This window comes from Clavispora lusitaniae (assembly GCF_014636115.1).
Source record: "Clavispora lusitaniae strain FDAARGOS_655 chromosome Unknown tig00000003_pilon, whole genome shotgun sequence".
Taxonomy (NCBI): Eukaryota; Fungi; Ascomycota; class Pichiomycetes; order Serinales; family Metschnikowiaceae; genus Clavispora; species Clavispora lusitaniae.
In genome coordinates, this window is record NW_027093975.1 from 377,840 (window position 1) to 392,442 (window position 14,603).

Below are 14,603 nucleotides of genomic sequence, written 5' to 3' on the forward strand. Positions count from 1 at the left end.
AACCACCAATCAAGGCACGCCAAAGTAGATAATCTGTTTTGTAGCCGACGCTGTGGAAATGCAAGATAAAGCGAAGCTTAATTGGTAGGTGGCGTGTATTTACATGGAGGATGAGGAGAGAAGATGAGAAAAATCATTGGGCACATTAGAGAAAATGTGCACGAGATAAGAAACATAGAAAGTGACAGCTGGTCTCGATCCGGATGAGAAGTTTGTAGAGCGGCACGCAAGATACGCCAAACCAAAGCAATTACTGGATGCCACGAGCCATAATTGACATATGGGGCAAACAAAGCGTTTCTTGGTAGTTGACTGTAAAAGCCTGCGCATGTTAACATCCCATCATAATCGACCAGTGGAAAGAACACCACATGTCCATCCGCCAACGTAGATTGCAAATTGTTACTAACACATCGTGGCTGGTCACGTAACTAGTTCTATCCGATGTCCAAATGTGTTAAATGTGCTTTGATGCGAAGTAACCACAAAGCCTTGTGAACGGGGACCAGCAGATAGTCACTCAAGAACCAGATCCGCCACAGAATCCATTCTTCAAAGGCCACTAAGCCTTTTTCTCGCGCCGGCGAGCCGGTTCAAAGAGCGATGCCCGTCCTGTGCCCATGGGTGCCATCGCACTACGCATGGCTTCCAACTTGCGCTCCAAATCCTCCTGGGACGTCGGCTTGTCACGGAGATCAGCCTCCGACACCTTCTTGTCGGATTTTCCTGCGCGCTTCCGCTCCACCGCCAGCTGACGCTCCAATTGTTCGATGGCCTTTTGCGTCTCGGCTGCCAATTCATCCTGAAGGTCGTAGTCCCAGTACTCCTTGCGGCCACGAGTAAGAATCTTGCACTCCTGAACAAGATTGCCGCCGTCTTGTGCGCCAAGAACCGGAGAGAACAAGGCCCACAAGACCGACTGCGCGCCTTGACGAGCGTCTTTCAAGAACAAGAACCATATTGGGAACAAGAGCACGTACAACACCAAGCCCCAGATAGTGCCCATCAGCAAAAAGCGGCGGGTCGACGGCGTGCGCATGATCCCCGGATTGACAATGCTTACCTTGATGTTACATGGTGCCTTGTCCTTGCGCTCGTAGCGGCACAACTCGCGCTGGAACAGGCGCGCAAACATGCCCAACATGAGTTTGGAGGCGCCAAAAACCGTCCAGGGCCGTGTGGCCGGGTATGCTCTGCGCAGCCACGTCAAGTCGGTCACGTCCAATTCTCCCACAGCCTGCGACGCACACGTCACCACCACCACACGGATGTCTCGGTCTGGCGGCTGTACGTGTAGAGCTGGCTGCAAAAGTGTGAGCAAGTGGCAATGCGCCAAGTAGTTGACGCCCGTCTGGCGTTCGACGCCGTCTACGGTCGCCTGGCGCACTTTACCGCGGGGAAGGCAGTCGGCGGCGCAACACACCACCCCGTCCAAGCGGCGCGGCGGCTGGTTGTCAAGCCAGCGCGTGGCGAAGAGTCGCACCGAGTGGAGCAGCGCCAAGTCGCAGCTCTCAGCGTAGATCATAAAGTTGTTTGTCTTTGTGCGCAAGTCTTCAATAAAGTCAATCGTCCACGGGTCGTCTGTCTGGCGGCACAAGAGCACAAGCTGCGCGCCCCGCAGGGCCAACTCGTATGCGACCTGGGCACCGAGCCCCGAAGTGCCGCCCGTAAGAATGAAAACTCGCCCGTGCAACTCGCGGTCGAAGTTGGATGACGCGCCACCGAAGTAGTACTTGATGGCGCCGGCCGCTGCCACATATGGCGCGTATGTTCGGAAGTATTGCCACCCGGGGATACTCTCCGGTCCATCAAAAATGGCTGTGGAAAGAATGTCGATCGGCATGATGCTGTGTTGTTGAAAAAGGTGTAATGTAGCGCGGAGTCTTTTGTTCCTTGAACTGGCGGTTCTTTTTGAATTGCGGTACTATGCTTGTGTTTGGGCCAAAGCTGGATTTCCTGGCTGGTGTGGACAGTGTGTTGAAAACCAAATTGTAGGCGGCTCCTAGGTTGTGTAGCAGCGTCGATTGCACCTTTTTATTGGTCTGTTTCGAACTGGCTTGATCTGACTATAAAATTCTGAACAGTTTGTGAAATATCCGCGCCTACTTTTCAGTCCACGACCTGACGCGCAGAGGTGCAAATTAAACTACTCTACATTAGAATGCAAGGTGTAAGTACGTTTCAATACTTTCCTTCGAGTAATGTCACCAATTCATCTCTACTTAGCACATTTTTCCACTAATGATCTTTATATGACTATTGTCGTGCCATTGTAAGGCCATCAAGAAGATTATCTTAGGAGCCGACAATGGTTGTTTCCTGCTACTGTTAAGCCCTGATTCGTTATCTTTTCCAGTCCTTTTCCGGTGACGGCTCTACTCGATCTTTGTCGAATCTTGTTGTACTCTCCTCATGATTCAGACTAGTACTGGCCGAGAAGTAAAAGTGTATTGGCATTGGCTGTCCAAAGAGAATGCTTAGCTAGTTGACGGTTCATGGAAAGAGCATTACTCTTGCATAAAATTTGAAGACATATCTTCATGCGCTCGGCTTTTCTTTTCCTCAAATAAGCAAGACAACGCAAAAATGTAGAAACTGGAATTAGCTACGAGAGAAGAAAAGCTTAGGACATTCTCGGCAGAATTACTGAGAATTTATCGTTTTAATGGGACATAGAAGCGAATTATACTGCAATCACCAGTGAATACGGGTGCTAAAAACAGAGAATGCTCATGCTATATTACATACCTCATTGATTTACGCATTCTTAGACATCAAAGGACATTGTCTTCACACTCTCCAAATGCATGTTTTGATTGATTGGGAAGCATGGTTCTTCCATACGAATACGTCGAGTATATTGATCAAAGGCTGAGCCAGATTCTTACCACTAAAGAATGACCATTCACGATTATATCGAATCTGCGAAAATCATTCTGCGCAAACACTGCGAAAAAGTGAAATCGACTAGTGGTAAACCTGCACAACCCAGCTCATCTCACACCCAAAGTTATACCTTGTGAAAAGTCAAGTCACCATTTGTCTTCTGCCCTAAAGCGAAAAGCCCAACTAAAACTGTTGTATCGGAACCATACGAGCATCGAATTGTTCCACCTACTTTGAGTTCTAGCATCCATCTCATCGCACACTATACATTCCCAAATGGAAGAAGCAGTTTTCTACATCCAGGGTTTGCCTGAGAAAAAAAGCGAGCCGCTAGCTTCTGCCGCATCTATTCACAGCGGACAGCACGTTGCGCTGTTTCGGGCGGGTGCTCCAAGACACGGAGCTGCTCTTTCAGGTATAGGTCCAAACGAGCGTCTTTTCGTGGCCGGCGCCAGCGCCATCATCTTTTCGTACTTGTGGGGAAAGGAGAGCGTGGACCAGCGGTTCCCTGTTCCTGAACAGATGGCTTGTCTTGCGGTGGCAAACCATCCAGAAAATGTCTCTGACAATAGCAATGTGACTTCTCCATCCTCATCGCCATTGTCTGCGCCAGCCTGTCCCTGGCTTCTTGCGGCCGGTGCTCCATCAGGCCGCTTGTACGTATGGGAGCTTGCCTCGGGCCGCCTTCTATGTGTGAAGGATGCCCATTACCAGGCGCTCACGATGATCCAGTTTTCTCGCTGCGGCACATTTGCGGTGACAGCAGGAGAAGATGCGCGAGTTCTGGTGTGGCGGACAAGCGACTTGGTTACAGGCACAGCGGCGCCGTTTGCTACTTTTGCCGACCACACATTGGCGGTGACGGATATTTGCGTCGACTCGGGCTCTCTTTCTGTCGTGTCGGCCTCGCGCGACGGCACCGTGCGGGTGTACGATATTATGAGCAAAACGCTCCGGTCGACGTTTGTGTTTTCGCAGCCCGTTTCGAGCGTGGCGCGCGATCCCGCAGGCCGCGCGCTCTACGCAGCTTTGGCCGACGGAACCATTCGACAAGTGCAAATGTACACGGTAAATCCACACACACACATGATGGAGGCCGTTGGCAGTGGGATTGTCACAGTTCCAGCAGACCCAGAATTGGCCTACACATTTGTGCACCATGGTTCGGCCGAGGTGACGCTGTTGGCCATGTCGATGGATGGAATTAATCTTGTTTCAGGCGACAGCGAGGGCCGCGTTTTCGTCACAGACGTGGTGACCAAGCAAGTTGTGCGCGCCTTCACTGCGGGAGCAAGCGTTTCGCACTTGGAGGTTGGCGTGTTCTCGCGTGAGAAAAAGGCCGCGCCTGCGCGCATGCTTATTCCGCTCAAGCGCGTGGTGGCGGCGCAAGATCCGCTCGAGCATCAGGTGGCAGTGCAGATCCGCGCCGATGAACACGGTTCTGCCGCCGCTAAATCGGCGCCCGACTTTGCGGCGTGGCTCGAGGAAAAAGCGCACCAACAATGGGAATTTGCACAAGAGGCGCCCGAACAACAAAAGTTACAAAAATTGTCAGCAGCATACAATGCATTGAAGGAGAACTATGAAAAGTTGCTTGCGGGAAAGGAGGAAAACTGAAGCTTGCGGAAAAGAAGAAAACTGAAGCTTGCGGAAAAGAAGAAAATTGAAGCTTGACGGTTTAGAAGCACCAAATATTAGCCCATCGCATCTTAGCAATCTTGTGTATTATATGGATTTTCATAGAAGCTCTCTGTATTTTTTCCAATCAACCCGTAGAAACTCCACAATGGCTTGAAATTATCTTACAAACTGTATGATATATAAATAGTGAAACTTTTCTCAGTCTACCTTATATTCCAAAAGACCTCATTAGCAACGTTTGTACATCGGATGCTCTAATATTCAACTTGATTCTCCAGGGATTACTAAATGGACATCAAGGATACTCTAACTTAACCGCAAATTAAATCATCTAAAAGTAGATATCAGTTCTTTGGGCTGCTAAAAACAATAGACGTCTTAGTTTTTCGGATGATTATCAATTAATTTTTCCCGTAAGAAATTTCCAAAATCCTCCTAATTTGGCTATTGTTACGAGATACTTTTACACTTCGTCCAAATAAGACGCTCCACAAATATTCCAATTCTCACAAATGAAAACAATAAAACAACATGCCACATTTTGACTACGAAATTACCTAAATGGCCTCTTGACTAAATTCGGCTGATGTAATTCGTCGATATGGTGATTTCTTAGGACGAGATGCCAGCGTGCATACAAAATGCCGATGCGCTCAAGTCAAAAAGATAGAGCATCGCATCTCCAAGTATCATGGCTGAAGAGAAGGTGAACAAGAAAAAGCAGAAGGCATTGGCCTTCCGTAAGTCCAAAGAGGAAAGGGAACAAGAAAAGGCAGCAAAAGCTGAGCAGAAAATAAAAGCCGAACAGGAGACCAAAACCACCACAGAAAAGAGAAAGGCCGAAGACGAAAGCGAGGCTGGTCAAGATGGAGAAGAGCCAGTGAAAAAGAAGAGGAAAACCAGAAGAGGAAAAAAGGGCAAAGGTGTCAACGGTGGCAAGGGTCCGCGGTTTATTCTTTTCGTGGGAAATCTTCCGTTTGATATCCAACAGGCAGAATTGGTGGCACATTTCAAGAATGCCAATCCTGACCGGATCAGGTTGAGAAAGGAAAAGGGAATCGCCTTCTTGGAGTTTGACAACGACAACAAAGAGATCCAGAGGAAAATGGACCTTGCCCTTAGACTACACCACTCGGTGATCCGCAAGAGAAAAATCAATGTTGAGCTCACTGTCGGTGGTGGAGGAAACTCGGAAAATAGGCAACAGAAACTCAAGGAGAAAAATGATAAGCTAGAGGAGGAGAGACGGGAGCGGAAGAAGAAGGAGGACGCCCAGAAGAAAAAGGACGAGCCAGCACCAACAGGAGGTATGCATCCGGCAAGAGCCGCTTTATTAAAGAAAGACTGAACTATTGTACATTAGAGAAATACAAGGAGAATTACTTAGAGCTTTTACAAAAAAACAAAATAAGCGAGTGACGCGGCCAGCGCACACAGTGTACGCTTCCAAGGAGTAGCATAAGCCGGCTTGCAGCTTTGGAACGAACGACCGGGAAAAAAAAGCACACCAGAAGGCCAGAAATAGCGAGAGGAGAGGAGATGTAAGCCAGAGGACCCGTCCTGGGCCTGAATTATTAGTGGATGGTGCAGCATCTGGTCCAGTAACTGGCAGAGACGATGCCTCACAAAATAGAGCATTTCTTTGCCCGTTTGACCTTTCTTTTGGGCTTAGGCAGCTGGGTGGTTTTTCCCGACGTGTTTGGGGCAGGAGCAGCCGGTTCATGTTGTTCATGGGGCGGGTTCAAAACAGCCTTAATGGCATAATTAAAGAGCTCCTGGATGCCCTGCTGTGTAGCAGCTGAACATTCAACATAGTCAACAGCACCAACCTCTTTGGCCAACTTCTTACCTTGCTGCTCTGTGATGGGTTTTAGACCTTTCGATTGCAAATCGTCCAACACATGCATGTCGTCACGCAAGTCGGCTTTGGTGCCCACAAGCAAAATCAAAATGTCCTTGGGCGAGTGATGCAACACTTCGGGAATCCACTTCGACTTGACATTCTGGAAAGAAGTAGGGCTGATGACGGAAAAACAGCACAAGAAGATTTCTGTTTGCGGATACGACAACGGGCGCAAACGGTCGTACTCGGCCTGGCCCGCAGTGTCCCAAAGCCCAAGTTTTATGGGCTCACCATCGACCATAACCGAAGCCGAGTAGTTGTCGAAAACAGTGGGGATGTAATCATTGGGGAAAGTGTTGGTGGTGTACGAGATCAAGAGACAGGTTTTGCCTACTCCTCCGTCGCCAACGACAACGGCTTTTATGCTTCTCATGGGGGGTTGGAAGAAAGTGAGTTTGCAAGGCCTGTAAATAGTCCCATCACCAGGAAAAAACCGCACGAAAAAGCGTGCGACACTGCTCCTGCAAGAAAGATGCACACAGCCGGTAGAGAACGGCTAAAGCATCGGACAATGAAGTTGCGGCAGGAAACTCGTTAGTAGCGCCTGTTTATTTTTTTTGCGAATGGCGATTGTCTTGAGATCGAGCACACAAATTGCCAGCGCAGGGGCATGGGGTATTACATAGATGGTAGGTGAGATGCAAGGCGGATCTTACAGGCCGAAGTCATTACTTGTTAGTTGCATGTAGCAGAAGGGATTGTTTGAGGAAAAAAAAAAAAAGATGCTAGGGAGCCATCAGATGAAATTGGAACATGCACCGTTCTAGGCTTTTCTGTGTCTTGGCCAGAGCAATGTTTTGCAAGCATCTTGCTTGATCACATCTGGCCTTACATTGTTCTTTGCGCATTCTACAATGTCTGCCTGCGAACAATAAATGTTCTGAGACATCCACCAATGTCTCTTGCGAACGGTAGAAATACTCTAATCACCTGAAACACAAAACCGCTCTCACATTCCCCATGACCCTGGGCTGAAATACCTGAATGCATATAGCAGCCGGTACAGGCGCTGGCGCCAACGTTATCGGAGAAAAGAGCAAAAAATCCAAAGAAAACTACTCGTGCACGCGCACGTGACCGCACGCCCATTATCGCCCACCCATTATCGCCCGCCTAAAAAAATCTCCAATCCCTACTCTACACCATGGCTTACAAAGACATTGTCCCCGTGGGCACGGGTCTTATCATTTGCGCAACTTCGTTTGCGTTGGGTGTCATCTACGCCAACTTGCCTTACGATTATTTCACGTTGTGGACTTTCGATCCCAATGGCATTGAACGTTCGGTGGCACACTATAGTGCATGGGCCAATGCCCCAATGAGAGTGCACCACATCTTGCATGTGGTGGCCCTTTTGGGCTTGAGCGGCTGTTTCATCAAGTTGTACAAGCCCCACCCTGAAATCAAGTACTTTGAGTATGGAACGTTGGGTTTGATGATGGTGGCTATCGTTATTTACTTGACCAACTTGAGAATTGGCGTCAACAGTGCCTTGACCGGCTTGTGGGGCGACGTGGACATGGCAACAGGTATCAATGTGATGGCTGCGTCGCAGTTCATGATGGTGGTGGCGTTGTTTGGTGTCTTGATTTTGCAAGGTGGCTTGTACTATGCCGAATGGTATGACAAGAAGATCCAGCATGAGTTCCTTGAGAAGGAGAGAGCCAGAGCCGAGGCCAGAGCCGAGGCTGCTGCTGACGCTGAAACCAAGGAGGTGCCATCGGCCACTGCTTCTGGCGCTGAACCTAAGAAGACCGAGGTGAAGAAGACCGAGAAGAAGAAGTCGAAGAAGAAAGCTTAGAGGATGTGAGTAGCCATCAATAAACTGAGTATGTAAGAGGGCAGTAAAGGCAGTCGGAAGGCAATAAGAAGGCAACAAGAGTGTAGACGAATAAAAAGAGGACAGAATGCTAGAGGCACAAAATGCAAATTGCAAATCTACCAGGTACTCTACTAATGCGCATTCTATCACACTTTCAAGGTATGAAACAAAAGCAGCGGAGGAACAAAAACAACAAAGAACAAAAAGCAGCAAAGCAAAGAATATGATCGGTAATTCAAGCCCTGCCAGAAGCGATTACAGAATGAAAAGGCAATTAACTTGTACAATGGCGATGCGTTAGTGCTTTCCATAGTGAACCCCAGGGCCCGACTGCACAGACCTGCATCAACCAATTAGAAAAAGCACGTTCCAGAAAAAAACCAACCTCAACCAAACTACATTATGGGTGTTGCCGATCACGTCTGGGGCGAGTACCCAGTATACTACAAGCAGCCAATTAGAGTATGTTGATAGTCTCTCCGCGACGCTGAAAACCGTACTAACAAGTCCAGTGGTTCCGCTACCATGCTCACACCAAACCACACTTTGTCTTTTCCATCGTCATGGGCTTGGCCGCTCCAGCGTTTTTGTTTGCCACTCCATTGAGAGAGAAGTACATCTACGCCAGCCACACACCTATTCCGCATGTTTACCCATTGCCAACCAGAGAGCGCGATGCCTCTTTGACCGGCTACGACGACGAATAAGCACATATTTATAATACAAGAGCCGTTGAATTGAAGTAGAGGAGAACCGGCGGAATGATGTCAATGTCTCAGACTACAACGAGGCTGACCAGATTCCGCAAGAGCCTCAAACCGTAGTATTTCACCCATACTGGTCTCAGCATGAAGAAGCAGAACATAAGCGACCAAAATAATAGCAGAGATAGAGAATGGGAACAAGAACACTTTAAGAAATACAAGGCTGACGACACATGCCAAAAGACAGAAAATTGAACCACTATGTTCATTCGTCAATAACCTTACTAAAAACTTGTAGTGCCAAAGTCGTGCACACACCGCACTGCTACGCAAGAAAAAAAAATCTGGTAGATCTATTTGTGCCATACATGTTCAGAACAGGAATCTGGAGTGCAGCTGCTGCCAGCAGAAACCTTCGGACAGCCCAGATTCTTGGGCGTGCTCCAAATTGCATGCGGCCCTTTTCTTATTCCGCGGTTCGCCCGGCAAGTTTGTTTGGTGAAGTGACGGAGGGAAAAACCGTGCCAGTGGAAAACGCCGACACGCCTCTCGAACAGGACGACATTCTGCCCGAAACCGACACGAAATTACAAGAACACTATGCGGCCGAGATCCAGAAGGCTCGTGAGGTGAGCGAAAAGTACATTACGCCGCTCAAGAGAAGGCTTTTCGATTTGAGCGTGGCCCAGCATGGGTTTTTCAAAAATAACCACATTGTGGTAGACCGTGAAAACGGTAAGCTGTACAAGGTTCAGTTGACGAACGAAGAGATTGATATTTTAGAGCCCACCATCTATTTGCAGTCTTACCGAATCAAGTCCTCGATGAAAAAGGCCACCGTCGTGAACCGTTTTGTCCGTGGCTACACAGTGAAGAATGCCATTAACCAGTTGCACTTTAACCCGAAAAAGATGGCTACAGAGTTGGAAAAGTTGTTGAAGCAGGGTTTGGAACAAGCCCGGAAGCAAGGCATCCCGGAAGACGGGCTTTATATCCAAGCTTTATGGACGGGTTCGGATGGAGGCTGGGTCAAGAGGGCCGACATCAAGGGCCGTGGAAGAACAGGTATACTTGAACATCCGTACGTGCACTTGAAAGCAATTTTGAAAACAGAGCAAACACAAAAACGGTTGGCTTGGGAGAAGGAGCAAGCCAGACGCCAGGCCAAGCCAAGACTGTTCTTGAACAATGAGCCATTGAACTTCAAGGTGCGTGCCTTTTACAAGTGGTAAGTAGAGGAGTGGTATCTGTACATAGCAAGACATTAGCATGTTAGTATGCGGTTGGTGAAGAATTTGTAAGATATTCTGGTCGGATATTGACGCAAACCACCTGAACGAGGAATGAAGAATGGGCAGTGATAAAGAATGTTAGATTATGGTGATCATGAGGCAAACTTTTAAAGAAGGTAATTATTTCGTGATTGTAATTGGTTACAGTGTGATTGGATACAGTGATGGTTTATTGATAGAGGATTTGTCGAAGAGAACACTACAGACCCGAAAAGTGACATGCATCAAGCCCACTTTAGAGCATACGAAAACTGGCCATTGCAACGAAAGAAGAGCTAACTTTAGAGCTTTACTTAGAAAAGAATATGGTTAAAGACACCAACTCGAAAGACGCTGTGAAGGGAATAGACTCCACCAATGCCGAAAGGGGAAGATCCTACTCACGGTAGGAGATCATATACAATGACAAAAGACCCCAAAAGAGGTAAGCACTGAAACTGGAAAGTATAAAAGAAGTGCCTGCAGCTGACTCATAACGGCGTCGTACGGGAGATTAAAAGGGCAAACGGTAGGAGGACTGTAAACCAAAACAACAACAAATGGGTTGCCAATTGCGGCACCCCTTTTACTTTTCGTCTTTGGGGTTGGTATTACTTTGTATGAAGGCGATTGGCTCAAATTCTCTTCCAGCTTGCGCCGTTGTCTGCCCAAATATAACTTGCAGATGCGGCTCAATGCGACTAGACTCGCACCAATTGAGAACAAAAGAAAGAAAAGACCACAACGCCACGGCGTGCAAAAAAAACAATACCATGAACGAAAAAAATTGTGGAATCTGGCGTTCAGACATGTAGAACCAACAGTAGACACATTTCAGACTTGTCAGAATAAAACAAGCGCTTTTTCTGTAGGCTCGGGCACATGAGGTTAGCGCGACATTGTCTCGGGGCATGTACCAAGGGCAAGGAGACAGACGACATAATAATGCACCGGATGCCACTATCCGCGACACGAGACCTTGTGACCCAGGGATTGCATGGAAATGTCGTCCCAGGGTGTGGATTTTATAGGCTGCGGAGCAAAAGACTAGGCAACTTTTCCTACTTATACCGCTCAACGGCTTCCTTTGCTACTTTTTTTCCTTTGCAACCTTTTTCGCTTCCCTTATAACCCGCGCTTCTGTTTCCCTGTGCTTATCGCTCCTACTGCGTTATCTCCCCGCAATATCCCTGAGCCCTTAAGATCAGTCACTTCTACGAAGTAGCTGCCAGTTTTTGCCCCTGACCTTATCGACTGCCAAAAGTCTGTTTTGCGCTTGAGAGCACAAGTGCTGATTGTCGTTGGGGCGTTTCTGTTGCAAAACTGCTCCCTCTCGTAAACCACGGCATTTGCGCCTTTTTGCAGTAACTGGCGCCATCACACAAAATATAGAGCCACCACCAAAGTCTCTGAAACCGCCGAAAAGAACCCACAGAGGCCCAAATAACAAACCACTGAAGGTTTCCGTTGCAATAGAGGAGCCTTGAAACTTCAATTAACAATAGTTTGGCGCATTCCCATTTGCAACCGTACCGAACACCATGGGCTTGAAGAGTACTGATTTCTTCGAGAACACCTCCTACGAGGCCGACACACACATCATTGTGTGCAACGAGTGTCTGACACATTTGTGTTTGTCGTCGCTCGTGCTCCTGGACAAGTTTTGCAGCCAGCTGGGCGACGCCTACCTAGTGGACCGCGTAATCAACGTGCAGCCAGATGGCGAGGACCGCAAAACGCCCATGAAGACGGGCGTGTATTTGATCAACAAGATCCGGTGTCTGCAGTGTGCCACCACGCTTGGCTGGCTCTACAAGAAACTGTTCAGCTACTCGGAGTTGTACAAGGAAGGCAAGTATGTGATTGAACGAGCCTTCATCCACGAAATCCCAAACCTCAGCTCGAACGAGGCATTAGTGCGGCAGGCCCGCCGTCTGCGCCGCCGCCGCTCCTCCAATATGTCCAGTGTGTCTTCGAGCTCAGACGAGGTTTTGCCAACTCCAAGTTCGCTTGATCCGATGTTGCGTCGTGCCTTGGTTGGCAAGGACGACGACCACGTTTTTGTGGACGCTTAAGCCGGTTGACATTACTGACGTCGCTCTCTAACATTCCATCTTCATGCACCTTTCTTTGACCCTCTCGTTCATATCTATTTGAACTCTTGTTCTCTCTATTGCCACTTCTTTCTCTTTCTACATCTCTCTCTCCCTCCATCACCCTACACCGTCTTGTTTCTGCGTTCTTAAAAATGTACGCTATGCTATGCTACACGGGCCCTCTTGGCCTCTTGATTACCACCCTGTTTCTGGGTTCTCTTCACACGTTCCGATCCCTCTCCCTCTTTGCGTCTCTCCAACCGCGTATACACAAGGCAGTATGCGGCAGGGTCGTTCAAAGCGTCGCGCTCAGCAATCTGATTAATGTACTCGTCGTCATATGTTGCCCACGTGCCATCTGGTTGAAGACAATGCGCCACGTAGTGGCCAGACAGCATGGACCGGCCCTCGTGCACAATAACAGCCAAAAGTTGATAACGACATTCGGATCCCAGAGTCATGTACGGCGTCAAGTCAAGATACTTTGTGTATGCCACAGGCTGTTTGACCTTGGCCAGCGAGTTTCCATTGAACTTGAACCGTTTCACGTGTACCACTAGTGTTTGCGGTGCCTCAGCCACGGTGCTCTTTTTTGTCGCCACGGTTCGTTGTTGGCACCGTTCGCAATGGTAGCCACTGGCGGCATCGGCTGCATCACGTTTAATGGTTTCGCGGGAGAAGAAATCGGCAATGCTTTTCTCGATGGAGTACCGGCCACCTTCTGCGCGGCGTTTGCGAAGCCCAAGAGAAAGATCATAGAATTCTTGCTTGGTAGTACTTACCCCACCACACTGCTGGCACACCACCTCTTGGTCAAGCACACCTCCGAAAATGTCGTACACGACCGACTCGGCCAATTTGCGGCCCTTGGGAGTCAGATCCTCTTGAAGGCGAGCCATCAAGCTCATCAAGTACTCGTGCAGATCTTCCTGCTGCCACTCGCTCATCATGCAGTTGATGTCACCTAACCGCTGGACCAAGCGTTTTGGGTTGACGTACTTGCGCAGGCCAGACCGCCACATCTTGTTCGCAAGCTCAGCGAATGTGTGCGTAACCAGTCGAGGTGGGAGCTTATGCTTGCCCTGTTGTACTTCAGCCAAATATTGCTGCACGGCTGGAATGTGCATCATGGCTTGGATAGCCAGGTTCATGTAGCACGTGACGCCAAAGTTCACTAGACCCAGCGGACGTGAAGAAACACACGAAGGTGACCAGTGAGTAGCAATGCGTCCACTTTGCGGGCGTGGCTCATTCGGGCGGAGAAACTCGTATAGTTCTTGAGAATCTTCCTGTTTGGTTTGAGTAAGTTTCCCAGAATGGTGAGGATCATCGTCCTGTTCCTTGTCGATGAGTTCTTTCTCATTCTGATGTAAGCTTCCGTTTTCGTTCTCTGGTAACTTGCCCTTGGGGTCTTCCTGAAGCTCCTCTTTGAGCTCGCGCTTGAGTGTGCGTAGGGTCTCATTTGGTGTTTCTGTTTCTCTATCTGATTCTTGTGATGGCTCATCGAACAGACTCTCTTTGGATTGTGTTTCTGTGGATGGTGTCATAGGCTCAGATTTCGTTTCTGTTTCTACTTCTGACTTCTCTTCGTCAGATTGTTCACCTGATTCCTCTTCTAATGCCGACCCCTCTAACTGCGAGTCTGATTCAGGCTCAGAATCAGATCCTGATTCCTCTCCATCAGTCTCACTATCTATAGAAACACCTGCCAGTTCATACTCGCCGTCTTCACTATCGCTTTCGTCACTTTTGTCACTTTTGTCGCTCTTGGTGTCGCTGCCTTCTGAGCTTTTAAACCCTTGGAAAGACAGGTCTGTCTGAAACTCCGAAGCAGACTCATACTTCTCGTCGTCCGACGACTCAGGCCGCGGCTTGGGCTTTTTCTCTTTACTCGCATACTTCTTTCCGGTGTACGCCGCGATAGCCTCTGCCATGGACTTTGGCCGTTTTACTTCGGGTTTTGCCGTTTTTGGTTTGAGCATATTGGGGAGCGGCTTGCTTTTTTTGCCGAGCACAATATAACTGGGTGGCTGCTCGTGCGTTTCCTTTTCGGGCTGTTTCGCCGCGACAAATGTCAAGGGGTTACTGAGGATGCGGTCCACCAACGGGTTGGACATGGGAGAATAGGACTGGAGGCGTGTATGTTCCAGAAAATGCTTGGGCAAAAAATCCGATGCGATGGTTGGTACTGCATGTTGAGCAGCCGATAAGAAAGAAACAACGTGAGCAGCAAATGAAAGAAACGTAATTTGGCTTCTGGATTCAACTTTGGCCAGTAAT

General features: G+C 48.6%; 9 protein-coding genes across 9 annotated transcripts; 6 read left to right on the plus strand and 3 right to left on the minus strand. All coding sequences in view use genetic code 12, as the record gives it.

Moving 5' to 3' along the window:
• Window positions 1–562: 562 nt before the first annotated feature.
• FOB63_000190 (putative oxidoreductase) lies at window positions 563–1,843 on the minus strand (the record flags this gene model as incomplete). The annotated part of the gene is made up of 1 exon (XM_002618979.2): window positions 563–1,843. The coding sequence occupies one exon, from the start codon at window positions 1,841–1,843 to the stop codon at window positions 563–565; it is 1,281 nt and encodes a 426-aa protein (XP_002619025.1).
• Window positions 1,844–3,162: 1,319 nt separating this feature from the next.
• Window positions 3,163–4,503, plus strand: FOB63_000191 (WD40 repeat domain-containing protein; the record flags this gene model as incomplete). Its single annotated transcript, XM_002618980.2, has 1 exon — window positions 3,163–4,503. One exon carries the CDS (start codon window positions 3,163–3,165, stop codon window positions 4,501–4,503), a length of 1,341 nt encoding a protein of 446 aa, XP_002619026.2.
• Window positions 4,504–5,218: 715 nt separating this feature from the next.
• NOP6 (Nop6p) lies at window positions 5,219–5,875 on the plus strand (the record flags this gene model as incomplete). The annotated part of the gene is made up of 1 exon (XM_002618981.2): window positions 5,219–5,875. The coding sequence occupies one exon, from the start codon at window positions 5,219–5,221 to the stop codon at window positions 5,873–5,875; it is 657 nt and encodes a 218-aa protein (XP_002619027.2).
• Window positions 5,876–6,149: 274 nt separating this feature from the next.
• On the minus strand, window positions 6,150–6,803 carry RAC1 (Rho family GTPase; the record flags this gene model as incomplete). Its single annotated transcript, XM_002618983.2, has 1 exon — window positions 6,150–6,803. The coding sequence occupies one exon, from the start codon at window positions 6,801–6,803 to the stop codon at window positions 6,150–6,152; it is 654 nt and encodes a 217-aa protein (XP_002619029.1).
• A 771-nt stretch (window positions 6,804–7,574) lies between these two features.
• CSH3 (Csh3p) lies at window positions 7,575–8,231 on the plus strand (the record flags this gene model as incomplete). The annotated part of the gene is made up of 1 exon (XM_002618984.2): window positions 7,575–8,231. One exon carries the CDS (start codon window positions 7,575–7,577, stop codon window positions 8,229–8,231), a length of 657 nt encoding a protein of 218 aa, XP_002619030.1.
• A 423-nt stretch (window positions 8,232–8,654) lies between these two features.
• On the plus strand, window positions 8,655–8,959 carry FOB63_000195 (uncharacterized protein; the record flags this gene model as incomplete). Its single annotated transcript, XM_066102202.1, has 2 exons — window positions 8,655–8,714; window positions 8,765–8,959. The coding sequence occupies 2 exons, from the start codon at window positions 8,655–8,657 to the stop codon at window positions 8,957–8,959; spliced, it is 255 nt and encodes an 84-aa protein (XP_065958523.1).
• A 230-nt stretch (window positions 8,960–9,189) lies between these two features.
• Window positions 9,190–10,188, plus strand: FOB63_000196 (mitochondrial 54S ribosomal protein uL22m; the record flags this gene model as incomplete). Its single annotated transcript, XM_066102203.1, has 1 exon — window positions 9,190–10,188. The coding sequence occupies one exon, from the start codon at window positions 9,190–9,192 to the stop codon at window positions 10,186–10,188; it is 999 nt and encodes a 332-aa protein (XP_065958524.1).
• Window positions 10,189–11,768: 1,580 nt separating this feature from the next.
• On the plus strand, window positions 11,769–12,302 carry MOH1 (Moh1p; the record flags this gene model as incomplete). The annotated part of the gene is made up of 1 exon (XM_002618986.1): window positions 11,769–12,302. One exon carries the CDS (start codon window positions 11,769–11,771, stop codon window positions 12,300–12,302), a length of 534 nt encoding a protein of 177 aa, XP_002619032.1.
• A 185-nt stretch (window positions 12,303–12,487) lies between these two features.
• On the minus strand, window positions 12,488–14,440 carry DOT4 (ubiquitin-specific protease; the record flags this gene model as incomplete). The annotated part of the gene is made up of 1 exon (XM_002618987.1): window positions 12,488–14,440. The coding sequence occupies one exon, from the start codon at window positions 14,438–14,440 to the stop codon at window positions 12,488–12,490; it is 1,953 nt and encodes a 650-aa protein (XP_002619033.1).
• Between the last annotated feature and the right edge of the window lie 163 nt (window positions 14,441–14,603).